General features: G+C 49.0%; 9 protein-coding genes across 9 annotated transcripts; 4 read left to right on the top strand and 5 right to left on the bottom strand.

The window, feature by feature from the left end:
* Positions 1-529: 529 nt before the first annotated feature.
* On the top strand, positions 530-1150 carry T069G_10043 (uncharacterized protein; the record flags this gene model as incomplete). The annotated part of the gene is made up of 2 exons (XM_056177253.1): positions 530-746; positions 810-1150. The coding sequence occupies 2 exons, from the start codon at positions 530-532 to the stop codon at positions 1148-1150; spliced, it is 558 nt and encodes a 185-aa protein (XP_056025731.1).
* A 422-nt stretch (positions 1151-1572) lies between these two features.
* T069G_10042 (aminoglycoside 3-N-acetyltransferase domain-containing protein) lies at positions 1573-2388 on the bottom strand (the record flags this gene model as incomplete). Its single annotated transcript, XM_056177252.1, has 1 exon — positions 1573-2388. The coding sequence occupies one exon, from the start codon at positions 2386-2388 to the stop codon at positions 1573-1575; it is 816 nt and encodes a 271-aa protein (XP_056025730.1).
* A 417-nt stretch (positions 2389-2805) lies between these two features.
* Positions 2806-4674, bottom strand: T069G_10041 (FAD binding domain-containing protein; the record flags this gene model as incomplete). Its single annotated transcript, XM_056177251.1, has 4 exons — positions 2806-4009; positions 4079-4401; positions 4472-4548; positions 4602-4674. The coding sequence occupies 4 exons, from the start codon at positions 4672-4674 to the stop codon at positions 2806-2808; spliced, it is 1677 nt and encodes a 558-aa protein (XP_056025729.1).
* A 3933-nt stretch (positions 4675-8607) lies between these two features.
* T069G_10040 (alpha galactosidase A domain-containing protein) lies at positions 8608-10098 on the top strand (the record flags this gene model as incomplete). Its single annotated transcript, XM_056177250.1, has 2 exons — positions 8608-9173; positions 9243-10098. 2 exons carry the CDS (start codon positions 8608-8610, stop codon positions 10096-10098), a joined length of 1422 nt encoding a protein of 473 aa, XP_056025728.1.
* Positions 10099-13710: 3612 nt separating this feature from the next.
* Positions 13711-14832, top strand: T069G_10039 (aldo/keto reductase family domain-containing protein; the record flags this gene model as incomplete). Its single annotated transcript, XM_056177249.1, has 3 exons — positions 13711-13762; positions 13834-14405; positions 14467-14832. 3 exons carry the CDS (start codon positions 13711-13713, stop codon positions 14830-14832), a joined length of 990 nt encoding a protein of 329 aa, XP_056025727.1.
* Positions 14833-15871: 1039 nt separating this feature from the next.
* On the top strand, positions 15872-17206 carry T069G_10038 (luciferase-like monooxygenase domain-containing protein; the record flags this gene model as incomplete). Its single annotated transcript, XM_056177248.1, has 1 exon — positions 15872-17206. One exon carries the CDS (start codon positions 15872-15874, stop codon positions 17204-17206), a length of 1335 nt encoding a protein of 444 aa, XP_056025726.1.
* Positions 17207-17633: 427 nt separating this feature from the next.
* Positions 17634-19132, bottom strand: T069G_10037 (glycosyl hydrolase family 30 TIM-barrel domain-containing protein; the record flags this gene model as incomplete). The annotated part of the gene is made up of 2 exons (XM_056177247.1): positions 17634-18265; positions 18328-19132. 2 exons carry the CDS (start codon positions 19130-19132, stop codon positions 17634-17636), a joined length of 1437 nt encoding a protein of 478 aa, XP_056025725.1.
* Positions 19133-22406: 3274 nt separating this feature from the next.
* On the bottom strand, positions 22407-23524 carry T069G_10036 (uncharacterized protein; the record flags this gene model as incomplete). The annotated part of the gene is made up of 2 exons (XM_056177246.1): positions 22407-22640; positions 22703-23524. 2 exons carry the CDS (start codon positions 23522-23524, stop codon positions 22407-22409), a joined length of 1056 nt encoding a protein of 351 aa, XP_056025724.1.
* A 667-nt stretch (positions 23525-24191) lies between these two features.
* T069G_10035 (BAR domain-containing protein) lies at positions 24192-25543 on the bottom strand (the record flags this gene model as incomplete). The annotated part of the gene is made up of 3 exons (XM_056177245.1): positions 24192-25016; positions 25078-25361; positions 25417-25543. The coding sequence occupies 3 exons, from the start codon at positions 25541-25543 to the stop codon at positions 24192-24194; spliced, it is 1236 nt and encodes a 411-aa protein (XP_056025723.1).
* Positions 25544-27409: the final 1866 nt, after the last annotated feature.

The raw sequence follows: 27409 nt of genomic DNA, 5'->3' as shown, positions 1-27409 counted from the left end.
AGTATTATACATCTAAACTCGGCGTGAAGCCAAACTGTGGTACCTGTATACACCACTTACAAGCACTAGCATTTGAGTTGTCTTGATGCAACATAGGGTATGATTTGAAGCTCTATTTCAAGATGTATATGAAACTTATTCATTTACGTATATTTCTGCAACTCCATTCAATCAACACAATTGGATTCATTCATCCATTGAGCACTCATAATATTTTTTGAATGTAAAATCCAACTCGACTCTTCATTGCCTCCAACATCTTCCCACCCAATTACCTCATAGAGCATAGCGCCGATAGAGTTTAGTGTTGAGGTTCCCACAGCGCAAACCATGAGTGAAGTGGTACCTCTGTATCTAACGTCGACTAGCCCCACAGCCAATTGTGTACCTCTTATCGGAAATTTCTTATCGTTCTGAAAAACTTCTGGGTCAAACATTTTGTTCCTGGATCCAGCCTTTAAATCTTTGCCATTAATCGAACTTTACCAATCCTCGTCTCCCGTATATCAAAAACACAAATAAATTCACAATGCGTCCTCTCACCGAAGAAGAGACGCAGGCCGTCTTCAAGAAGCTCGCTGAATACACCGGCGCATCGCTCAAGAACATCATCGCGCCCCAAGAGGATGGCGATCGAAACGTCTTTCGCCTGTCGCAGAACCGAGTCTATCTTGTCCGCCTCTCCATGGCCAATCTGGCAACTTCAATCTCTCGGGACAATCTCCTTTCTCTAGGAACCTGCTTGGGTATGCGCTGTTCTTCTTCCCACCTGTGCCTGAGCGCAAACTAACATTGAATTCTACGAATAGGTAAATTCACAAAGTCTGGCAAATTCCGAATCCACATCACTGCCCTCCCCATTCTCGCCGAGCACGCGCGACACAAACTCTGGATTCGCCCCAACGGAGTCATGCCATTCCTCTACGGCGGAAACGTTGTCAAGGCGCACGTTGGTCGTTACTCAGAAGACTGCCCCGAGCACCAAGGCCTGGTTGTCTACACTATGGACGATGTTCCTCTGGGATTCGGAGTCAGCGCTCGCAGCACCGCCGAGAGCAGGAGGCTCGACCCCACTGGAGTTGTTTGCTTCAGACAAGCCGACTGCGGCGAGTACCTGCGTGACGAAGATACCCTGTTCCAGTCTGGCTAGAGGAGAGCCGGTACGGTTGTGAGGTGGGAAAAGCTGGGTCCATGGCATGGCCTTTTTGCGGGCGTCGATCACAGTACATTTCGGAGTTCAAGGGCGTTGGTGGCAGTGATACTTTACGAATTGGCATGGCGTTATAAAGAACGGGGAATGTTTGAAGACTCGAGAAGGAGAGAAAAGTAGGCGAGGTATATGCACAGAGTTGGCTGTCTATCAGATGAAGCCGCACACCATCTCGAGGTGCTCCATCTCGTGAGAAACGGGCTTGTATTAGCTCTCTTGTTCAAAATCAGATACGAAGCGAGCCGGTCTTGTATCATGAAGCATCAAGGTATACATCATCCAACCAAAATAATATCATTTCTTCCCCAGCTCTCTCCACCAAATCTCTGTGACTGTATGAGTAACCCTGCATCTCTGTATCATCAATCTTGTTTCTTTCTATTCCTATCCATCCATCTTGTTGCATACTCGACTGCTTCTCGCAAAGAAAACAGCCGGCAGTCAGCTGCTCCAACAGTTCCATGTATGACCTTGCAATCTCTCTCAAAATCAGCCCCGAGTCGCTCAAAATCTTCATCAGTGATAGCCACGTCTTGCACTGTAACCCACTGCCGTTGGCCGTCTATATTTATGGCAAATGAGTTGTCTTCCAGACGAGGATTCTGGATACGATATTCGGCGAGATGGAAAGCTGTACATTTGTCCCAACCAACCCCGAGGAGCAAAACCCAAGCGCCCACGGCTTCAAGTTTGGCCAGTGGACTTGATTCACCTAAGCGGCAACTCGGTGCATGTCCCTCTGTAATGCGCTCTGCTTTGGGACCTAACGCCGCAAAGGATGTCTGTGGGTGAGCTGAACGTAGTGCGCCAGGCCATGTTCGCAGTGTCTCAGGAACTACACCAACGACTCTGGTGATAGTTGTGGCTGGATCAAACGCTGGTATAGAGTCTCTAATTGGCTGCCACCATGATTCTGGCACTGGGGGCGCCTGCCACGCAGCGGGATCCGAGTTGTCACCTGTATGAGTTGGAACAACGATGGTGCCAGAAGGACCGAGGGCAGAGAGAAGAGACTGGATGACTGAAGGAGAGAACCCAGGGATGAAGCCGACGGATCGAAGAGAGGAATGTACGAGAATAGTTGGATCGGATGAGGGAATGTTAGAAAAGAGATGTTTGAATGAGGTGGTAAGCTGAGATGGAGTGACTATTGTGGCGAAGTTGGAGTCGCTGGACATGATGGATGAGAGTACGACTTAGTACTATTTACTGTGAGGATGTGATGGTGATGAATGTGAGCCGTGTTCGATAGTCTTGCAGAAGAGATGGCATTTGTATATGTCAATAACTTTACCGAGTGACTCACTTACTCCAAATTTCTCCGCGTCGCAAAAGTTCCGCATTAGCAAAACAATACAGACAGAAGTGTTTCATACGCTTGACATTCTAGCATCTTGATTCGTACTCGAGGATTGTTGCAATCTTTTATCGTTCGTCGGATCAATTCTTCCTGCATTGCCGAGTCGAGTTGTAAAGCCTCGTACTGTCACAGTCTATTGATCCATGCATATTCTTCATAAAGAAAATATTCGTATTTTAGCATCTAAGTATATTCTACACATTCCGCGTCGCTGTAGTAGCTATTCCTCCTCTTCTCAAACCTGAAACGCAGCCTTCATCGCCACCTTGTCTTGGTTGACATTTCCGACTGTGCCCGCAAACCCCTTCTCCCGAACCTCAGCCAACACTCGCTCTTTGTTTAAAACTCCAGCCTCCGTGTTTGATGCCTGGCCTACCGCAATCTTCAAGATCCCGTCTACATCTCCCTCAAATGTCGCTTCATCTAGAGGTGATCTCCACGCGACATGATCATCAGGTCGGATCAGGACTGCGGCCCGCTCCCAGATGTTGTGTACGTGTTTCTCCTCTGGCAAATGAACTGCCTTGACAGGAATCCCGAGGCGTTTCGCAGCCTCAGTAAAGGACTGCGCCCATTTACCCTCTTCAGAAAAGTCGACAATCGTGTAGTCCTGCCCAAACAAGTCAAACACGCTTGTCTCCCCATCAGAGAGGAAGACGTGTGGTGCTCTGGCTCCTGGCCAGGTTGATGGGATGTAATGCAAAATGTTCCATTCAGGCTCCGTAGCCTCTGCATCTGGAATGACAATCGGTGATGCGTTGTATCGGTAGCCAAGCTCGATGCCATGGCTTTTATTCTCAGCATCATTGGTGATAAAGAACTCTGCTGTATTGGCTTTGATAGCTTTTAATTCTTCGGGTTTAGATAGAAGAGTATCAGTTCTTATTTCGGCAACACGGGACCAGATAGTAGCCCAAACTTTCCAAAAGGTGCCTGATTGGTTAATATTCCGTACCGCAATGGGCAGCCGTTCCAGCTCATACGATTTCAAGAGGTCTTTACCGCCGTACTGTTTCAAAGTAGCCGCAAGTTTCCAGCCGATATCGAAGCTATCGCCAACGGCAGTGTTCATTCCATAACCTCCGGTAGGAATATTCTGATGCGCTGAATCACCTGCGAGGAAGACACGTCCGCCTGGAGATATGTAGCTCTCAGCGATGCAAATATTCGGTCGCCAGGTGCTTTTGACTAGAATTTCGTCAATCTTGATGGGGAATGGCGCTAATGGGCCTCCAAATGCATTATAGATGGTCTCTTCAGGATCCATTTTCTCCCAATCAGTGTCGATTGGAATCTTGGTATGTAGAGTCCAAGTGTCGACTTCATCTTGAGCAATGATGAAAGCGCCAGATGCGAACGAAATGTGCCAAAATTGACCCTGCGTCTGCAACCTTGAGAGATCTCGTGATTTGAAATGGATTAACATCATTGCGGCAGGACTGTACTCGTTTTTAAAGGCCATCAGTGAAACGAACTAGGAGCAAGGATGAAGGACTCCCGCAACTTACACAGGCCCACCAAGGAGATTGATCCCAATCGATTTGCGGACACGGCTACCAGCTCCATCGCATCCCACAACGTATTTGCTCCGGATAATGTGTTGTTCGCCAGTGACAACATCTGTGAGTTGAGATTCCACTCCATCGTCCGTCTCTGTAAGAGACTCAAACTTGAGACCAAAATGGCCATCAATGAGCTTCTCAGCTTGAATTCTGGGCTTGAGCCATGCCTCTAGGACAGCTTGGGAACAGCGCTGGTAGGGTTCTCGGGGAAGCGACCCATCATTCTGAGATTTAATACGCTGCCACCAAGCATCAACAGAATCAAGCTTCTAAACGATCGGTCCAAATCAGTTCAAGCCTTCTCCCTTGTATCTCCCGGATTCTTGACTCTTAACTCACCCATCTGGCTATCTCTTCTTCGCCTTCTGAATAACCGGTGCTAAGAAGCACATCAAACGAGTATTGTGGTGGGACACCTGGGATCGGTAAGGATTTACAAGGCTGCGGGATGATAGTTAGAAAAGCTCACCAATCTCTCGCAATCCTTCAGATATTCCAATCCGGCGAAATAGTTCCATGGTACGGCAGTTGGTGAGATCCATTTTCGGCCATTTTGTGGTATCCAGGTTGCGCTCAACTAGCATACAGTTTATGTCATGACGGGCGAGTTGGAGGGCCACAATCAAGCCGGCCGGGCCTCCGCCAACTACCAGTACTGGCGTTTCGTGGTAAATAACCTGGTTATTCCGTATGTTAGGGAACTTTTCTTCTTCTAATCAGTATTTGGTAAAGACTTGCTGTTTTGCTAATCATATTTGCAACTGAGAAATATTTCTGCCGACTAGCTTATAGAGGCGTAATGGTATGGACAGGGTGTGATATGAGTGAACGCATGAGCTGCAATTAAGAGTTCTTGAAGTTATACCGAAGAGCTTATATACATATTGTCTACCATACAAGATATCTGTAGCATTTCCATGTAACTCTCGCTTCACCCGGTTCACAGACATCGCTGTCAAAAGGGGCATACTCGTTTCGAAAGGCTGTTCTGAACCAATAATCGAAATTCCCGTATATCCGAAGGGTTACACACAGTCCTAGTCACCTCCATCCACAAGGTAACCATGCTTGGAGCCGTCCGTATCACTTAGCATCAGTCATCATATGTTAATCATCGCGTAAGAACCCTTTCGAGCCCGAGAATAACGGTCATAAGAAGGGTTTGAGTGAAAGACTTCATCTGATGTTTACAGGGGGGTGCTATTATGGAGATGTGGGAATATAAAGGGATTGGATGCGATGAATTGCTGAGTTCAAGGGAAAATAGAGTGGATGGTCCACAATCTTCAATCTCAACCTTAAAGCGTCGAGCATTTCCTTATTTGACCAGTGTCAACAGCTACCCAGAAGCTAAGAGTCATTATTTTATGTCAAAAATAGATGTGGTTATGGTAATGAGCTTTCATTGAATACCACTATCAAATGATAGAATAACAGGCACCATTGCTAGATAAGGGCCACAACAGAAGTTTATGAATCATGAACATTATTGGTGATCTTCTTTCCTCATATTCTCGCGCTTAAAACTAAGGTCAGTGATGATGGTGCTGATAAATTCTCGGACTTCTATTTTTGCTCAATGATTCGTCCGCCATAACAAACCCAGAAGTATTTACGCTTAGAAGTGGTTGGTCATGGGAATCGGAATTAAGAACTTGGAAGACTACACAGGTATCCAAGCCTCGTAATTATATCCCGTATAAGGCAATAAGCCACCGAATCTTTGCGGGGGTCAGCTCGCTCTTAACTCGCTTTAAACTCGCTCTTCATGCACGACCCGCACAAATGCAACATCGTGTTCAAGGAGGTTCTTTCAATGGATTACCAAAGCGGCGAGTAAAGATCAGATGAAAGAAAAGTCGTGGAGCCATTGTAGCGATATTCAGTCGTCACTCTTTGCTTAAGCCATAGCACGGCATGTTTAAGCTTCCTTTGGTCCTCTCGCATCTGCTCTTTGATCTCATTTGGCCGCGTGTAATAATTTTGGTTAACTATTACATTTGTCACAAAACTGCCAAGGCTCCAGATTCAGGGACTGCGTGTCAAAGGACCGAGCTGCCTTGAGGAAAACTTCCGCTTACCAATGCGGGACGTATCTTAAGTGAGGCGATGCGATCCGAAATGAGTCCGCCTGAGTCCATCCGACATCCCGAGAACGGATGATCGACGTGAATATATTTCCGACAAACTAAATCCCGGCTATAGCCGTAGATCATCAGGGGCGAAGCTATGATAAATAACTAGCTGTTCTCTCTAGTCCCCAATTTCTTTTTTTGAGACCTAATTGTATCCCTCGAGGGAGTAGGGCATCCATGCCATGCTTCCTGCTTACGAGTTGCAAACACTTTTGTTTCTTAATCAGCGCGATTCGATAAATAAATATGAGATATCCAGCTGTGAGCGTCAATTGTCGTTTTCTAACTGTTATTCTGAAAAGACGGGAAAGGTCTCTCAGCACTAAACTCTTTTTATTACTTCGATTTGCAAAGAAACCTGTTTTCTATTATGTACGCTCAGTCAACTCAAGGAACTCGGGCAAATTGATCACAAAAGGCAATGAGTAAGGTGTTTATCTACACTAGCAATTCTTTATTAAGCATTTTAGCCACCTTTATGTGACCCATCATCATGGAATGTGCAAGTTCCAAGTCCATCATCTCTATTTATTTTTAGGATCATACAGACTCGCAGCATTGGACTGGATCGCAAGTCAGATATAGAAAGCTATGATGGGCGCATTTCCGTATCCACCCTGTAGATTATAAGATTAAAAAGCATCCAATACATTTATACGTATTGGGAGAGACCACTGCTACTCTATTTGCTATCATTCGGAGTTCTATGAGGTCAATTAAGCTCATAGAGCACCATTCCCCCTTCAGCTAGACTCTGCGTTGAGTTGCTGGCTCTTTGTTAGGATAGATACTTCGTGTAATCCACACTTTACCCTGCCTGTTGCGGTATTGATGGTCTCTGTCGGTACCTGTATCTAGCACGCGGGTATCTTATGGAAAACTCCTGGGGGGTGTCTGTAGTTTCATTACCAAGTCTTTTATGGCGACTTTTGCAAGATCTGATTCGAGAGTCTGTTGAACATGGCGCTGAGAATTAGAAAGACTGGCTAACATTGTTGACCTTGTTGCTTGCCACAGCAACCTGATAGAGGTTGCGGCTTGAGGTTGAATCCCGTGATATGTTCGCTTGTGTATATTGTTTCTGTAGGTTAATTGACGCATGGGTTCTTACGTTTCGGTGTCTAACTGCAAGGCATGCTTTTAATATGCCTCATCACAGGCGGCACCGGCACACTACTCAATAATGTTTTGTCAAAGGGTAGCTCGGAGAGATTCAGCTTGTGCGACAGTAGCGGCGATGGTGACTGTTCAGCCATGAATACTTGTCGTCGGGAGGCAGACTACCACCTGCGAGATAATAGCTAAACGCCCGGGACTCAAAATCCATGCGAGAACCCCATATAAAGGGACAAGAAAAGGCTTCAGCTGAGTGCCTCAGTTAACAATTCTGATCGCATCGCAGGACATTTGTGTGGGGAAAGTAAGGAACTACTGAAGTTATGAGAGATCGGATCCAAACAAAAGCGAAAACAACAAAGACAGTTACAGTTACGTGATGCGATTGCTGGGGAATTCCAACTACATAAAACCAAGGTATTTTTCCGCATAATTGGCTCGGTAAATGCATATCCGTACTTCAGACCAAGATAGTCTAAGTACCAAGAGAGAAATTATACGTCGGCCAAGATGCCAAGTTTCGTGTCCCAGGGCTAGATGCCCGTGAAGCAGTAAAAAATGCCGCTATAGCGTTACAGGAAGCTGAAAATAATTCTTCCGCCAAGATGCGAACCAAAAGAGAAAATGCCCCAGCAATGTCGTCATCTTGATGAAGCTGTGACCGGAAAAAGAATCCGCGCAAATGGATTCATACGATGGAATCTCTTTATATCATCACATTTCTCCGTTTCTGTAATATGGGGTACTCCGCATTTGCATGGGCTGCGTTTGCGACTAGCCACGATTTGCAAAGCGTCCGTCAAAGAACGCCCACGAGGTGGAAGAGCCGCCCCGTTACCAGGATATTGGCATTGCCGCAACTGGAAGAACTGTGTCGATCCGTCTGTCTGGATTGGACCGGAAACACTCTCGGGGGTTACCTGCGGGGAGAGGGCCTGAATTCGTGTTGTGACGGGGCTTACAAAAGCTGGGCAATATTACGTGGACCGCGCAATTGAAGCAACTGGCGGTTGAGCGGCAACAAGTTTGATGCTTGTAGCATCTCATATGATCATCAGGAGGAAATAAACGCCTTGGCAATATCCCGAAAGACTTTCCACTGTCATTAACCCGCCGGGAAGACGAAGATGCATATAGGCGTGGATATCAGCATATATATAGACTTGCTGTATCCCATCATGATAGCCATAGGTTCCTCTTCATTCCTCCGCCATCAAGTCAATCATGCCTCGTCTTGAGCTCGTCTATCTTGGACTCGGCATCGCCGGCGTCACAGCAGCTCCAACTGCTTCCGCTGCAACACCCCTCAAAGTCATCAGCTTTGCCCAGACTCCCAATGGCTTCCAGGGCCCAGCGAGAGGCTGGAATTCTTTTGCTCTGCAGGCAAATCCCAACACAGCTCCTGATTTCCAGTTCGACCAATCACATGTTTTGACTCAATGCAGTATGTTGGCGTCGGGCTCCTTTAAAGGCCAATACGACACCTGCAGCTTGGATTCTGGCTGGTCAGTGGGTGACCACGGCGACGACAATGGTCGACTGATCTATGATGACTCTATTTTCGACATTCCCTCCTTGGCTAGTTCCCTGCACAGCCAAGGCCTCAAAATGGGAGTCTACGTCGTTCCGGGCGCCTTCATTAGTGACGCGAATAAGACAATCCTTGGAACCGAAACTACCATCGGTGAAGTGTGCACTGGAAATGAGGGTTTACTTCGCTGCATCTTCGACTATACGCGGTCGGAGACACAAACCTGGCACAACTCTGTAGTTGACCAATTCGCGTCATGGTATGTTTATTCCATATAAGAGAGAAGCAAGAGCAATCATCACGAACATGTACTAATAGCGCCTCAAAGGGGTGTTGACTTTGTCAAGCTGGACTTTGTCACGCCAGGCTCTCCCGACAACGGCCAAAGCCTGCCTGCCGACCAGAGCGGCTCTGTAATTGCCTGGCACAACGCCATTAAGAACAGCGGCAGACAGATGCGCTTAGACATCTCCTGGAAGCTGGACCGCACTCAAACATACTTTGACATTTGGAACAGCAACGCCGACTCTATGCGGACTGACCAGGATCTCAACAACTCTGGATCAAGTACATTGGTAAGCTGGGGTACTGTACAGCGCGCCATTGACAACTATCGCCAATGGATTATTGCTGGTCTACAGTTCTTTGACGAGTTGAACATTTACCCGGATATGGATAACTTGGCAGTGGGCAGTCCAGAGAGCATTTCTGGGCTTAGCGATGGACAGCGTACCACAGTCATGACGCACTGGATTGGAGCTGGCGCCAACCTCATTACCGGCAATGATATGACTCAGTTGGATGATCTCGGAACGAATCTTCTCACCAATGCCCAAGCATTGCAAGTCGCGGCTTTTACGGCTCAATACCCTATGCAGCCTCGCAATCCCGGCTCAGGAGGTCAAGACGCGACACAGCTCCAGGCGTGGATTGCTGGCCCATCTCCATCTGGCGAAGCCGTCGTTGTTCTTGTGAACCTTGGTCCAGATAACGGCCAGGGCGGCTTCGGGACGCAAACCAGCGGAGTTCAGACAGTCACCGCAACGTGGCAAGATTTGGGGCTCTCTGGACAGTTCAACGTGCAGGATATCTGGAACAATCAGAGCTTGGGTGTCGTTGGCGATCAAGTTTCTGCACAGCTCAACGAGGGTGACAGCGTGTTGCTACATCTTACATCAGCGTAGATATGCGAAACATTGATATGAACGGGGGTAGTATTGTATTTGTGATTTTTATCTAGATATACCATGATAATGGCTCCAATTTAAAGCATTAGTGTGATCAAGAGATGGTGACGCGTATCCGTTTTTCCGTCCAGCTGCTTCCTGACTGTATATATGTAAATTCCCGTGGGTAGGGGTGCGAAAAGCGCGGCTTAAATTCATGCAGGCGAAGAACGTCGCAAAGAAACGTATACAGTGGCGGCTCTGTCTCAGGCCTTTCCACATTTATAAAATCCACTTGAACACGTTGACCTGTCAGATTTGTAATTATGTATGGCTTTTCAGAGCGCTCCAGATATACCACGAGTTCTGTTCGTTTATCTTTCGTGCCGCAGAGGATCATGCAGCTCGAATCGCTGAAACGGTCGGCTGACCTTTTATATGCTAGTGAACCCGTAGCCGAAATACTCATCACAAATTGATGCTCGACAAGAAAATTGTGAAGATCCATGCACTGTGGCGGCACCATCTTCCCACCGTTCAACTCTTTCCAAGTCGCATCCTCTTTATGTGACCCAGTGAAAGTCGCGCCAACCCATTCGTTCTCACCCTCTTCTTTTTTGCCCTCCCGAAATTTATATCCTTTAAATCTTTTCAGCTCACTGAGAATCTTCTTTAGTTCGTCCTCTATCTCACAGTAAATGTCGCAGCTAAATGGGCTGGGGTTTAAAGAACCCAAGATCTGGCGTATTACTTCTTCAGGTCAGAACGTCTTCAAGATGGCAATAAATCATATACAAAAAATTCTAGCGATAAATGCACTTACGAAGTTTCATTTTTTTTTCCCCCATGCTTTTGGTATTGGATTGAAGAAATTGGAGAACGAAGCAATTGTAGAGAGACAGAGACCGGGTTTTATACTTGTTGGATGCCCACTTCACAAGTGAACAGGATTTGATCGGCTGCAGCCGCCCAGTTTTGTGAAAGGATGTTCAGTGAATGACTGACAGTTTTGATCTATGGCGGCTCTTTGGCCTTGGCATTCGCATCTGCATCAAAGAAATCCACCCAAAGCTTGAATATGGTACAAAGAAAAAGCATAGATAATGAGACAGAGCAGGAAGCTTCTTGATTGTACCACGATATGAAGGCTGCTAAGCGCACACGGGCGAAGTAGAGCAAAGTCTAAGTGGTCTAGAATCAATAGGGGGAATCACGCGTGTTTGTCAGGGATCACGTATTGAACAGCACAAAGAAAATGTCTTGTTGAACCTGGCTTCTCAGCAAGCGCTTCGTCCTTGAAGTGTTGATATGAAAAGGTGCAATATTGCATTAGTGTTCCACATCTAGTAGGAAGGTTGTCTGCTCTAAACTAAAGTATCCCAGCGATCTAATGATTGAACATCATTATGAACATCAATACTAAAACCACCACGGTTGTTGTTACCGTTAGAGTATTCCATCTTGACGCATTCCATCCTGACGATTTGACATATCGTCGTGCAGCCCCATTCGAAAATACCTCCACGAATCCACTTTCGACAAGAAAATTGTCAAGTGACATGTACTCTGGTGGTGGTGTCTGCGTACCGTCTGACTTAATTAAGGCCACATCAATCCATTCTTCTTTCTGATCCCGAATTGTGTATCCTTCAAACCACTTCAGCTTTTTCGAGAGCTTTTTTCTTTCGTCTTTTGTATTGCATATGATTGAAGCAGTCAAATTCTTGGACGCTTTCGATATCCATTTTATGGCGTTATGCTTCTCTTAGAGGTCAATGAGAGAACTGGAGGATACCATATAGCATATATGCGGTTTGGAGTATAAATACTATAAGTGGTGTAACTCACCAACTGGCAATTACAGGGTAAACGATGGTCTAGAGAAAAAAGAATTCACCAAGCGGTTGGCTGTGCTTTGGTACTGGATTGGAGAGTTCGCAATAAGATGCAATTGTATAAGAAGAGGCTGATGCATGTATTTATACTTATCATTAAGTACTTCTTAAGTGAGCAAACTTATCGCTGCTGGTCAGATGCCCTAGGATCACCTAAAGTCCCCTAGTTTTGTGAAAGAGCACTCGGTGAATGGATCACTGCTTTAATCTCCAGCAGCTCCTGGGCCTTTGGATGATAATTAAAATTCAGCCATGCGTATTTGGAGAGGAATTTACAGTGAATGGTGCAAACAAAACGTTTTGTTGAACCTGAGGGTCTCAGCAAGTGCTTCGTCCTTGGCAGAGATTGCTGAAACGACATCAAAGAATCCGGCCAACGATTGGTTGATGATTAGACGAGAGGAAAAGAGGCAAAATGCCATTAAAATAATTGATTGGGCGATGCCTAACAAATTATAAATAATCTTTTTGATGATAATCCCTTTGATGGATTGAGGGAGACGGCATGTGATCTGCCATAGGGTTGTGGCATGAGGACTTTCGAGAGTTGGGACATGACTTGACCAATGGAAGCATTTGTCTACGCGCCATGCTCATGTATCCTACAAAGCTGTGTGCAGCAGCTATTAAAGGAGCGTAAAGTGGTGACTTCAACTGGTATACTAAAGGCTTTTGGTATTGAACCCACAAAAGCGAGGCTTTTCTACAACTAACACAGCTGCAGGGTAAATGTACATGGACCGGGACACTGAGATTACTCGTGCCGCTTCCAGTGGCATTTATCCTCCTTTGTGAATACCTATTGCCGGGAATATATCTTCATTCTGAAGGCCAGAAGAGACGCAGTAGACTAATTGCTTTACGGATGAACAGAGGAGGGTCTTCATCAAAGCATAGTAGACGAAAGGGGAAGGGAGCTTGGCTCCACGAGTAAGCAGCTTGTTTAGCTGATTGGCTATTGTTTGCCCAAACACATATACATGCATGATGATACAGTCCGTATATATGCAAACAGCAGTCCGATGCAGAACGGCGCTTGAGAGCGACAAAGCGCCCCATGTCTGAGTGAAAGACGGACACTTGTCTCTTCTATACCTCTGTACCTGTATCCATTGAACGGAATTTAAGAAGCGGAATTGTCAAAATTAGTCGAGATCCCAACAAGGTTAGCGTTCCGGACTGCGTCAAGTAATCAACGATTAGGAGGCAAATGCCGAGCAAATCAACCAGCAAAGGCCACCATGTGAAACCTTCCATGGCGTCTACCGGAGTTTCGCATTCCAGCTCCGAGAATAGGGCTTGAAAAAGTACGCACAAGTCTTTATAGTCATAGCCTATGTCGAGGATAATGCCGTGGATGGTGGGGAAATGCGGGCGGGGTTAACGAGGCGATAGCAGATTTCGTGGGAAAGGGAGCAGCCAGGCTGTCGTATACTAGCATAATTATTCTCCCTTGCGTAACCATCTCTCGAAGCATCATCGACTCATCTCAACTCACGGGCCTCGGGGTTAGCTGGCGTACCGATAAAAGTAAACTCCGGTAGTCGTCTCCGTGGAGGAACTACACTAACAGCAGACAGGAGGCGGATCAAAGATATAAGAGTCGTGGGGATTCCGTTGCAAAATCTGTCTTGAATCACTGCAATTCAGTACTCGCCACAGTAACAGAACATCAACATCAACATCAACATCAACAGCAATCGGCTTCTCTCAGATCATCGCATACTCCAACACCATGGTTCAGTATCTCGGCAAAGAAATTGGTCCTATTGGCTTTGGCCTCATGGGTGAGTATACAAACATACACATCAAATGGCTGCTGCTTTCATTATCTCCAATAGCTAATCAGACACCCAAGGCCTGACATGGCGCCAGGATCCTCCTCCTTTGGAAGATGCAATCGCCGTCATGAAAGCCGCCGTCGACAATGGCCTCACCATGTGGAACGGCGGCGAGTTCTATGGAACTCCTGAGTACAACTCCATGACCATCATCAAGGCCTACTTCACAAAGTACCCCGAAGATGCTGAAAAGGTCGTCTTGGTGATGAAGGGTGGTATTGATTTCGAGGCCCGCAAGCCTGATGGATCGCCCGAAGGTATTCGCCGGTCGCTCGATAACATTCTAAAGCAGATTGGCGGCGTCAAGAAGGTCGACGCCTTCAACTGCGCCAGACGAGACCCGGAGTATCCCCTCTCTGTTACTTTTGGAGTGATCCAGAAGGAGTATATCGACACCGGCAAGATTGGTGCTATTGCACTCTCCGAGTGCGGTGTTGACACCATTAATGAAGCTGCCGCGGTGACCAAGATTGCTGCCGCTGAAATCGAGCTCAGCATGTTTTCACCGGACGTCTTGAACAATGGAATTGCTGCTGCGTGCAAAAAACACGATATTCCCATCATTGCATATTCGCCAATCGGAAAGGGTGTAAGTAGTAGAAAAAGTTACCATGCTCTAGCTATAAGCTGACGATATAATGTACATGTAGCTACTCACCGGCGGGTATAAAAACGTGGAGGACGTCAAGAAGCTTGGAGCAGTTGCTTCTTTCCCTCGCTTCCAACAGGAGCAGCTCGAGCACAACCTCAAGCTGGTTGAACAAGTCGAGCAGTTTGCCAACCAAAAGTCGTGCTCTCCTGCGCAGGTCGCCATCAACTGGGTGAGGAACATGTCCAACAACCCGGAGCTGCCTCTTGTGATTCCGATTCCCGGTTCTTCGACGGTCCCGCGTGTAGAAGAGAATGCAAGGGTTGTTGAGTTTACCAAGGAGGAGATTGAGACTCTGACCAACCTTGTCACGGGCTTTGAGACCGCTGGCACCAGATACCCGGAACATGCACCAGTCAACACCTGAGGCTGTGGCAAAGAGATTTAAGATATCATCTAGGCTCTATATAGGAGACTTGCTTGTTTCAGCAATTGGCGCTGCTTTACTATTTAGAGAAATAAAACAATGAAAATGTTCTTGCGAAACTACAGTTGATCGCGATAATGCCAAGCAAAACGTTACTTGATCAGGAAATCCCTAAGAATCCTTTGACACAATCGAGCTGCTTACTATGCGCTAAGTGATCTGAGCCGAGATATCGGGGTCTGGAAGTGCGATTTTGCCGCTCCCACTCGGATCCTCCCGAAGCTATCTGCAAGAGAAGCCAAATCCTGCATAGGTGGACTCTGATCGGGCTGTTGCAGTCACACCATATATATGCAGATACAGAGTAGTTTCCACATGTAGCATATCCTTTGCTTACAGGATGCAAACCTATCGGAGCCAAGATCTCCAAACTCGTGCCATCGCCGGTCGTCGTAACCTTTGCTGCTTATCAATCCAAAATTATCTCCGCTCAACTCCCCACTCAACGACGGCGATTTGACACTGGCGAGCGAAGATGATAGCACATGACATTCTTTCATTTATCGAGATACCTTCATCTATATGTGAGACGATGTTTGAGAAATGATTAACCTTAAAACCCCACAGAGTTCCTCGTGCAATGCAAGGCATCAATGTCTAGCAGAGTCCAAAAAGTCTCCGTCTGCTTCCACCTTCCACATCCGTGGCCGCAGAGGAATATGAATCATTTTGATAACATTCTCATACCCGGCTGTTCGCATTCGCTTGCTCGATAATACAACCTTTTTGCTTATACCAGACCCGGAAAATGCTGATAAGCCGGTTGATCCGCACCCCCGCATCTCGTCGATGTCGTGATTCCAAGCGCCAAGCACACTCACTTTGCTTACACATGAATCCTACCATATCATCGATAATGCCCACATGTCCCTCATATTTTTCATATATAGCCGTAGTCACCAGTATAGAAACTAGGAAGCTCTTGAGATAGTAGCCGTAAAATAAATCGTTACATCTGCTCATAACCAAGTAATTCACAATGTCGAATCCCAGACAACTCCATCTTACCGCATTCATGCGGCCAGTCAGTCTTCACACTGGAGCCTGGCGATACCCTGGATCATACGCCGATGCCAACTTCAACTTGACCCATCTCAAGTCCTTTATCCGAAAGCTCGAGGCTGCCAAATTCGATGCCTTCTTCATGGCCGACCACCTAGCGGTCCTCAACATGCCCATCGAAGCCCTCAGACGCAGTCAGACTGTCACATCATTTGAGCCCTTTACACTACTCTCAGCTCTGTCCCAGGTCACAGAGAAGATTGGCCTAGCCGCTACTGCTTCTACAACATATGATGAGCCCTACCACATTGCCCGGCGCTTTGCCTCGTTGGACCATCTCAGCGGTGGTCGTGCAGCTTGGAACATTGTGACGACGGCCAATCCGGATAGCGCAAAGAACTTTGGCAGAGACGAGCACATGGATCACTCAGATCGGTATAAGCGTGCCAGAGAGTTTTACGATGTCGTGACGGGACTGTGGGATAGCTTTGCGGATGACGCCTTTATCCGGAACCAGGAGACGGGCATCTTCCTGGACCCCGAGAAGATGCACACGCTCAACCACGAGGGAGACGAGCTCAAGGTCAAGGGACCCTTGAACATTGCCCGACCCGTCCAGGGCTGGCCCGTCATTGTGCAGGCCGGACAATCAGATCCAGGACGACAGCTGGCTGGAGAAACAGCCGAAGTAGTCTTTTGTTCGCCAGGAAACATTGACAGCGCCAAGGCACTATATGCAGACATCAAGGGACGAGCCGTCGCCGCGGGCAGAAAGAAGGAGCACATCAACATACTCCCTGCAGCTTTGGTCATTGTTGGCGACACCATTCAAGAGGCCAAGGAGAAGCGACTCAAGCTCGACAGCCTCGTCAACTACGAGAGCTCTATCGCAAGCTTGTCAATCGCTCTCGGCGCAGACGCCTCGAAGTTTGACCCAGACGGCCCTCTACCCACCGATTTACCAGAGACCAACGCTAGCAAGACAAGCCGAGAGGGCGTCTTGAGGCTCGCAAGGGAAGAAGGGCTGACTGTGAGGCAACTTGCGCAGCGTTTCGGAGGATACGCCGGCTTTGGCTTTGTAGGAACGGTTGAGAGCATTGCAGACGAGTGGGAGAAGTGGCTCAAGGAAGAGGCTTCCGATGGTTTCACTGTTTGCTTCCCCTTTTTGCCGCAGGGACTCGACGATGTTGTGGAGAAGCTGGTGCCGGAGCTGCAGCGTCGCGGTATCTTTAGGACAGACTATACGGGGAGCACTCTGCGTGAACACTTTGGCCTGCCGAGGCCGGAGAATCGCTTCTTTCCAAAGGCTTAGATACGTGTATGATATAAGTGATTCGTGATGAGAGGTAGATAGAATACTCGACAACGAATAAAGATCCTGTACATGTACATGACTCAGAGTAGGCGTTCAGACAAATGTTTACATGCAAAACAGATCAAGTGGCTTACACTTGACAAAAGCGCCTATTTACATATATATGGAAGTAATATACAGGTATTTCGAGATTGCAGCCCTCTATTTAAAGAACTTTCAGGATATAAGCATCCAATAATATAGGCACTTACACCGTTTGGATTTTCAAGGAGTACCATTTATACATGTATATTCATTCAGACAGTTACATGTACTCAAGTTGTCTATATACAGACGAAGCTAGGTAGATATATACAGTGCTTCCACCACTCCCATCCCATCTTCATTTCGCATTCATCATTTCATCACATACTATTTTCTCCGCTTAAGCCTTAGGCAGGATCCAGGTGGTAACAGCCCGGGCAGGGACACGAGCGTTCCAGGTCTGGCTCTCAGACTCCGTAGCCAAACGAACCCAGATATCATTGTTGTATCGGTTCTGGATGACGACCGTGCGGGTGCCATCAGGGTTAACAGTAGCAACAGACTCAACACCAGTGTTGGGGTCAAACAGCCAGCTACCAGTACCATCGACAACAACAGCGCCCTTGGGAATGTAGCGCGAGAACTGGCCCAGCATGTAGTAGTCAATCTCCTTCTTATAACCACTGCCATCAGCGCTGACGGTAACAAGACCAGTGCAGCTGTGGCAGTTGCCGCCGCCGGACAGGGCAGGGCCACCGCCGGTGAAGGTACCCAGAGTCCAGGCGATGATGCCGTTGGCCCAGTTCTGCAGGGGGAACAGGGCGAAGCTGGAGCTGTGGACCCAGTCGGTGCCGCCGGAGAGAACGGAGGTCCAGCACTCGGTCATGTACTGCTCCTTGCCGGGGAACTCGTTGTGGAACTGGGTGAGGGGAGTCCAGTTCTCAGGGGCGTTGCCGGCATAGCAGTGCCAAGCAGCGGCCTGGACGTACTGGCTGGCTGTGTTCATGACAGTCTGGGGGTAAGAGTAGACGTCTAAAGAGCAACGCGTGTTAGTCAAGCTTAAGTCAGCATGTGATAGAATCAACAAAACTCACCCTGGTTGTGGTCCCAAGCCCAGATCTGGGTGTTGAGGCCGGCATTGCGCAGAGCAGGGCCAACCTTGTCGCGGATCAGAGCACCAGACTCCGCCGCCTCGATCTGCATGGTGGGCATATCGTCCTTGTTGTTCAGGGGCTCGTTCTGCAGGGTGATGGCGTCAATGTGAGCGCCACCAGCCTCGTACGCCTGGAGGTACTTGACAAAGTACTGGGCGTAGGCGTTCTCGTAGGCGTGGTTGAGCTTGTTGTTGCCGGTACCGCCGCCAATCAGCTTGCCCTTGACCTTCATCCATCCCGGTGCAGACCAAGGCGAGCCGACAATGGTCAGCTGGGGCTGCAGCCTGCGGAAGTTGGCCAGCATGCTGATCATGGCATTTCCACGATCACCCAGGCCAAAGCTGTTGAGGCCAGTGTCGACATTGCCGCCGGCGTCGTCGTAAGTGTAAGCCGGATCAGCAGAGAGATCCGAGCTGGCGACGGTGTGACGCAGCAGGTTGAAGTTAAGACCCGAAGGGGTCATCAGGTCGTTGAACAGCTGCGTGCGAGAGTTTGCGTTGAGCTTGTTGAAGGCAGCGACGGTGGCATCGGTGATGGCAGCACCAAAACCCTTGACGGTCTGCTTGCGTCCGGACTTCTCCTTGATGAACAACTGCCAGTCTTGGATGCCAGGGTTACCAGCACCCAGGACAGGAGCCTGGGCGGCAGTGAACTGGTAGCGGCCGTCTTGCGAGGAAGCAAACGACGAGGCGGCGTTGACGCCGCCAACGGCCGCAACGGTGGTGAGAACGGAGATCAGCAACATGTTGATGGAAGAGGGATTGAGTTGTCAAACACTGAGGAGAGAGCTGGGGAAGAAAGTTGGTTGTAAAGAGGGATCGTCGTCTCCTTATATTCACCCAGGTCAAGAGTCTTTGTCTCTCTCTCTCAACCAGTTTCCGGAACTTGTCAACTGAACCCACTCAATGGAACACGAATATCCATCACTTCATTCCCGATTCATCCATCCCCATCACTCCATGCCCTTCCCCCCTTAGGCAGCAAGCTAGCAAGACAGAATCACACCTTACTTAACATTCTCAATAAGCTTAGTTGCATTAGTCCTAGTAGACCTGCTCAGCTCTGGCCATTTACAAGCAGGAGAGCCTGACATTGAGGCCTCGAACCGTATCCAGGTACAAAGCACGAGTTTACCAGGACAGGCCAAGCAGCTCAATCGGCCCTATCTCAGCACTCCGGCTCCCGCTGCCGTTCTGGAGGCCGGCCGAACCATACCGTAACCGGGTGGCCCGTGACGATCTCTGGAGGCCATCAGGCGGAGGCAAGCGTCAAGCTTTCAACACCGCCAATTCTTAGTCTGCAGACTCTCTCCCACGTCAACTCTTTACATGTACATGTAGTCATCGTCATAGTCTCTCTACCTTTTCCTCAAATCAAGCCATGGCAACACAAACTAAAAAGCCAAGCAACTAAATCCCGTCACTCCCACAAGCAAGGAAATCTACTCTTGCCTAAAAAAGCCCCCAGCAAAAAACAATTCCAGTAAGACGGCGCCAAAATCATGCTCCCTCCTCTCATAGCCATCACGTGTATCCTCAACAACGCCCATAAGCGACCCTCAAAAAACCGTCCCAGCGAGGCGAATCACATCTTCGGAGGCGGTGTTGCCAAGAGTCCATGAAGTCTTTCACAGCTGCCGTTTCAAACAACTTGCCTATTTGGGCCCGTGGAGAGCAGTGCACCAAAGCGGAGTCTATTCGAAGGGCCTAGATGGATGGCACCATGTGGTGCTGACAAGCACCTCTTTGGGGAATTTTCTACAAGCAGTACGCATTGATTTTGGGCGTTGTTCTGGCGTGTTGGAAATCACATTGTTACGGTATGCTTACTTGTATGAGCGAGGACAAGGACATGCTCCTCTCTCGGTCAGTGAAAGCAACCCAAAAACACCACACCACCTATCCCAGAGTTACATCGTCAACCCAGATCCAAAGACTCAAAAAATCACCACTAAAGGAAAAACAAGCGGAACTGTCCGCCCCAAACCATCTCCACCTCCGCTCTCTCTTCCCCACGTAGACCTTTCATCATAGTTCGTTCGTGTTCCCTGATGGGCAGACACATCGCTCACTCTATCCGCCCAGATATCCGACCCTCTCCATCTCGCCGTCATCCGACAAGGTGTCCAAGCATCGAAAATGGAACCATACGCCAGCGCCCAAGCGGCCTCGGATGCGACGATTCCGCCCACCGATCTGCCAGACGGGAAGCTCGACGAGATGCCACGACTCTTTGCACCTCTCAAGCTAAAAGCTAGCCCTGTCTAGCGTTGAATTAAGCGTCCAAACAAGCATAGAACAAAGCATACCGAGTATAATCCATCACTGTTGATTGCCCCCCTTGCCCCCCAAGACTTTCCAGTAGAACCTATTAACGGAATGCAACCTTTCGACAATTGTTTACCCGTTCTAGGCTTCAATACTACTCCGTATCCTTCCCATACTCCCTGCAACTCCTATCAAATCAAGAAACAGAGCCCTCGTATAAGTCGCTTTCAAATACAGCAACTCGTACAACTTCGATTCAAATCAATTCCAAAATCTCAGCAATCAAAATAGTGACCAGCCCTGCATTTCCCCCATCCAGAAAACCTTTCTTCTTCACCTTCTTGTTTCGGCAAAACATCCCCACAAATCCACCACTCGTCCATGGAAAAACATTGCCCTTCTCCAAGCGCGAATTGCCGAGACTCCCCTAGTCTGAAGACCTCAGTGATGGCTTGAAAATACTAGCCGTCGACGATCTATTCTCGGCCGGCCCTGCAACATGTTGTAAAAGACTTTGTCAAACAAGTCAATGCCGCTTACAGCATCCGACATGTATGATCATACGAAATCCTTCAAGACTCAAACATACATGCACTCTTCTCACAACCACGGATGCCGAGCTCAACTCCCACTGGCGGACAAACTTACCTGCCGAACAATCTATTCGATACCTGCCACGGCTTCTAGTCTTCTTTTTCCCCACGGATTCCTCGGTCAAGCTTACCATTATCAGCTAGAGAGCTAAGTGGAAAACCACATTTCCATGCACCACCAGCCGCCACACTTCCGGGGATCACGGCTGGCACCGACGCCCTGGATTGAGAGTTTCTATAACTGACCGTCTCTTTGTAAGCTTCTCTAACTTGCAGTTCACTGTTCCTCCATCCACAAAAGCGGTCAATTAGCAATCCAAGCTGTGCCGCTTTGTCCGCCGAGCGCCCGCCTCGTATAGAGTCGCTCCATCAATATGGCCGTATGCCCAACAATTATGATCTGATGAAGTGAGAAATCTGCCAAGAGCGAATTGCCGCTCGTACAGATGCGTTGTATGGCGTGTGCCGTTAATCCTCCGAAAGTGTCCCACGCCCTCCTCAACCTCAGTCTTCGAATAGCTCGGGCAAGTGGGATTGATGATTCATGACGCAACCTAGGCTCCCAAGATGTCAAGTTCGGTTTAGATCTCGAGCTTGTAAGAGAAAGGCCCGAATTCCAAAGAGCTGTTGATTACTTATACGATCATTACACCACGATGCCAGCACCAAGACATGCCATGACAGACACAGTCTCGCGGTGCTGAGACCAGATCCGGGTTGGCTCGCATTGATGATGCTCAAAGTTGGCCGGGTCGTTGCCCATCTGATAACTCAAGCTGCATGCTGAACTGCATGCTAACGCTGCCTCACGGATGGTACGCCAGGATACCATTTTCCGTGCCGACACTGCCAGCTTTCCGTCGTGCGGCTCCAGCCTTGACAACGCATCTGGGGTGCATCTCAACCCTCCGACAAAGTGGAACGTTGCGCACTAACAAGGGCACCATCCTCATTAGAGTTGCATAAATCACATTTTCGGGGGAGATGCTACCCATCATTGCCAAGCGTGATTATGGCCTGGGTAGCTCTCCACCATTTCCCTCTTTCTTTTCGGTTTCAAACAGCGTGCTGGGATCTGGGGGCAACCTCGCTTTGATGCAAAGCGCACTCTGGCAGTGTCGTAAATATTGCATATCGTAGATATCCAGTCTCATGCTGCTCATAGCGCTGGGCCAAACAGATCGTTGGCAGCCTCCAACTTTCTCCGCTTCGGGTCCCTTGCTTCGGTAGCATCTCCAAAGACTGCTCCGTCGCTCTGTGGTGTAGGCTTCTTGACTTTTGTTGTGGCTTGTTCGCGTCTTGCTCGCTGGAGGGCTACTAGATCTGCTCTGTCGGTATCTCTGCACTTTTGCAGCTTCTTCCGAAGGGGCTTCATAGACTTGACGAGTTCGGGCTGTTTTACTTGTTAGATTGTTGCGATGGTGACGAAAAAAGGGTAGCCAGATCAGCACTTACCGTTTCCCAGTGGTCCTTCATTCTCTGTGGAGGTTCCTTTTCCAGCATGGAGCGGCAGCTCTCAATCGTCTTGAAAATCTTTTCTCGCATTTCCGCATGTGACGCCTCATGCTGGCCATCGTCTCCAGGCGGAGCCACAGGAATGAGCAGGTCAACTAGCTCCTTGTCCACCATCAAAAGAGCTGCCATCATGATTTGACTTGGCGTGTAGTGGAAGTAGGCGTCGGTAAGCAAGGGGCTGAACTTGAGAATGTCTCGAGCCATCGCATGAGCCTTGGCCACCCTGCCCTCTTCTTCTGGGAGACGCTTCCTCAGCTCCAATATGGCTCCCTCCAGCGCCCTAAACGGATGTCGCACGTCAAACGCGAATCGAATGCCCTGGCAGAGCAAGAACTCGCCCGCCAGAATCTGCTCGCTCGTCGTGTTGGGAAACATCTCCGCCAGCTTGGCCAGCCTAATGTAGTATCCCTCCGCCTTGCACCCGAAAAACAGCGACGTCTTGAGCAGCTCTGTGGGAGGATACGTCATGACGGAGTTTGTAATGTAGAATCTGCGAAAGAAGACGGCGGCCGTGGATCGAATCTCGGTCGGGAGCTCGCAGAACTGGGCGGCGCGGATCAGCTCCGTGGTGAAGAATTGCACAAGCATTGTTTCCTCGGCGGGCGTCAGGAACTCGGGCTGGGCATCTGCTGCAAATCGCGGCGAGATTTGCTGCTTGGCGAGGTCGTTTGTCTTGACGCGAAGCTCTCGCAGGCTGGTTGGCGAAAAGGACCAGAGGCGGAACTGGCTCGACTGCCGGTATCTCTCGTCCTCGGTCGCCATTTTGGTGAGGAGACGAATAGAGTATGCGCAATAGTATCAAGAAAGAAAAAGAGAAAAGGAGCCTCTTATCTGGACAGACGTGAGATGCCCAAACGGGGATGTGGCTTGTGAATTGTGAATAGCAAAAGGTTCAATTCCTATCACGAAGCTACAGATTAGAGATAAAGCTTAGGCAGGCTGCAGCACGTGCAATACGGTGTGTATCTGGGATTATTCATACTGTATGCTCAGGTACCATCTCAAGCTTCAACTGCATTCCCCAGCCTTCACACAAATCTCACGATAACAATCTACACAAATTCATGGCAATCGACTCTTATTGCTGTCAATTTCTGTATGCTCAAACAACACCTTGGCCTGTGCATCGCTCCTCGGCTGTGAATGCGTATATATACACCAAAACGCAATGCATCACCACCCCAGTCTAGGTTTTCCTTCTTTTTCATCCTGCTTTCCCAAGCCAATTTGAGGGCATCTCATCTCCAAACAATGACGCTACCAATGAAACCTAGCCCGTATCAAGCCAAGAAAATATAAAAAATTCTCACTCCCGTCATTTCATTTCGTTACAAGGTTGCTTCGAGCAAAAACACCAACGCCAGTTATCCCAAATCCGGAATGAATACAAAAAAAGAAAAAGCATCGCTTATGATGGCTGAGCCCGCCCTCAATATCCAGGGGTGGACATCTTTCTGGGGATAGGGGGAGGCGGAGGCTTCTTGGCTCGGTTAACAGGAGGAGGCGGTGCTTTCTTGGACTCTATCGGCATCTGGTTCACGTTGAAGCTGCCGTAGCTCGTGGCCGGGCTGACGCTGCGCTCTCCCCAGCTGGGTGTGTTATTCCCGCTGTAGATGGAGTTATCGTCAAAGATGTCTTCGCTTCTGCTTTCAGCAACGCTGGGCGTCGGCTGTCTAGAAAATGAAGTCGATGCAGCTCTGGCGCGAATCACGGGCGGCTGTCTGGAATCAAATGTGGCCGATCTCAACATGGGAGGTCTGCTTGACGCCGGGGGAGGCGGAGGTGGAGGTGGAGGAGGCTCTCGCGAGGTCATGGTGCGAGTGAGTCTGGCAACAGGCTGTGGTTGGGCGCCCTCGTATGCCTCGTTGATGACGCTGTGTCGGACAGACTGAGACCGGACTGGCATGTTGGTGTAGAGGCGGTCCAGATCAGGTCCTCCTCTCTGCGTAGGCGAATAGCTGGGCTCGGAACCACCAGCCGCCCACGCCTTTCGGATGCGGCGCAGCTCATTGGCAGCTCGTTCGTGATATTCCAGCTCGGCATCGAGAAACGACGTCAGGGCACCGATTGTGTCTTGCTCGGCCTCTCGGATGTCCGACATGCGCTGGAAAACGTCTTCGGTGCTGTCATCAAACTTGGTCTTGTTGACGCGCAGCTCTTCTTCAAGGCGAACGTCGTCCTTCTTGGCCTTTTGTATCTTGCCCATTGTGGCATCGTAGGCGAGTCGGCGGCTTTCAAGCTTCTTGCGAGCGGTCTGTTGGAGAAGCGATGTAAGTAATTTGCCCAAAGCATGACTGGCAACTCAAATCTCTTACCTGATATTCCTTCATCATGCTCAGGTTCTGCTCGATGTGCGTCTGCCAGGTGGCATTGGCACAGTCCAGATATGTGGTTTGAAGCTCGGCGAGCTGCTCGTTGGCATTGCCCATGGAGGCGAGACGGCGACTGTACTCGGTATCCGGCAACTCTGCCGCATGAGCAGACATGGTCCGGCCAAGGTGAGCAAGCGGCATGCTGCGGTTTCTGTCCTCGAGGGCATCGCAATGGCGCGAGAGCCACCTGGTGTAGATGTTCATGGATTTGAGGAGACGCTCCATGCCTGCGAGGCGGTTAGCGAAGCCAATTGAGTCGCTGGAAACGAGGGCAAGACAAACCTTCGTGTCTAATGTCCATCTCGGACTCGAGCTCTTTGAACTCGTCGGTGTGAGTGGCCTTTGCCTCGGCGCCCATCTTCTCGCCAGCCCACTGCATGGCGCGGTCGATTTTGCGCGTAAAGTTCATGGTTGTTGTCGTGAACTTAATTCTACCTAATGCGTCCAAAAAATGAGGAATGCTCAATACTCAGTCGCGAAGAGACAGTAACAGCGAATGAGTAAAATAAAGTAGCCACGCAAAATGAGTCGAGAATCGAACGCAACACGTGAGCTTTGGATGTGCTGCTTATACGAATCACTTTGTGCCAACAGCAGCGGGATGGATTGGACCGGCCCCTGGCTAAATGGCAGCACCTATTCCGAAGATAGATGGTAAAAGTCGCTAGGTCCTGGTCCTGGTCCTAGTCCTGGATCTAGTTGCAGTAGTTGCGAGAACGGAGCGCGTTCGAATGTGGAGGTTTCCAATACTAGATGGATATTTTCGAAATCGCCGAATGGGGGATCCAAATCTGTAAGTCGAGGCGGAAAAACGAGAGACTTGCAATGTTCAATGTTTGGAGCAGGGCCAGCCCAAAGTGACAAAAACGAGTGATGTATAGTCCAAAAAAGAACAGCGCGATACGATGGCAAAGATATCAGATGGAAACGACAGAAAAGCTGGGGAGCAGGGAATGAGAAGCTTTTTGAAAGAAAACAAAGGATTCAAAAGCACACCAGATGAAAAAAGACTGGAACTTTGTTGAGGTGGCGGGAAAAGCGTGCACTTTTGCATTCAATCATCTGGCAGTGACCTCCCCCAAGTCCCCAAAGGCGTGATGCCGCCCGTTTAGGCGCGAAACTTGAGCCAGGGGTCGCCGGTTCCAGGTTCCATCCAGTCTCTGGCGTCGTACCGCCCCTTGCGCCACTGCCAATTGGCGGGCCGGATTCAGTGCGGAGAGTCGCTCGTTCAGGGGCTGTTGGGGCTGTTGGGGCTTTCTGGGCCGCTCTGGGGCTCCAGCTGCCCTACCACCTTCAGGGCTACCTGGGGCCCGCTAAGAAAGGGCACTAATGGATTGGATTGGATCAGGCACTATAAAAAGATGCTGGAACTGGACTGGAGTGGCAAACGGAATGGATGGACGGAGGGTCCAGTGTGTTGCGCGTCTTTTTTGCTTTCCATGCGTTGATACGAATCGCGGACAAGAATACGAGGGTTGAAACATGACGTCTGGGGGCCACCGTTCAGGGATTTCGATTCGTCCATCAGGAGCATCTTTTGAAACCAATGACGGACGAGCGTGCCAATTAGAGTGTTTAGGTTTTTATACTTTTTGTTCGCATCAAATCGTATCCATATGATCTCTAGTACAACATAGACAAAGAATGGCCTTTGTTTTTCAATGCTTGAATCACTATTCCGTAATTCAAGATGCAAAGCATCAATCATTGATCCAGAGACTGTCACAAACCCTCGTATTGCAGATCGTCAGCGATCATCCCCCCATCCTCCTCCACCTTCCCCTCTCGTCGCTCCAGTCTTCCTTGCCTCCTCATGGCATTTGATGGACACTGACTGGCACTCTCCGAGTCTCCAGGCTGGCTGGGGCTCTCCTTTTTTTCTTGCCCTTCAATCTTCAGTCCGTCGCGTCTTGGCGATCTCGGTTTGATCTGCAGACGAGATACTAACTTATTCCCTAGCACATGCGTATCGTACTGTCCTACGCCTCTACTGTACTGCCCAGCGCAATTTCGGTGCCCGGGGCAAAGGGTAGATGCCAAGTGCGTGCGTCAGGTGTGGCGGCAAGATTTGATGAGTGCAACCCCGTACATGTAGGTACGTGTCTGTGAGGCTGCCGCAGACCCGTGCCGGGCCGGTAAGCTTGTCATAAATAGAGTGTTTAAATGGAAGCTGTTGAATTAGAATTAGTATCGTAAGGTAGGTAACTCGTAAAATCTTACGTGTCTTCACCAAATATATCTGCGTACATGTACAGTTCAGGCAGTGCAGGTCATT

Source organism: Trichoderma breve, chromosome 6 (assembly GCF_028502605.1).
Source record: "Trichoderma breve strain T069 chromosome 6, whole genome shotgun sequence".
Taxonomy (NCBI): Eukaryota; Fungi; Ascomycota; class Sordariomycetes; order Hypocreales; family Hypocreaceae; genus Trichoderma; species Trichoderma breve.
The sequence above is the reverse complement of the archived record's forward strand: the minus strand, read 5'-3'. Positions and strand labels throughout refer to the sequence as shown.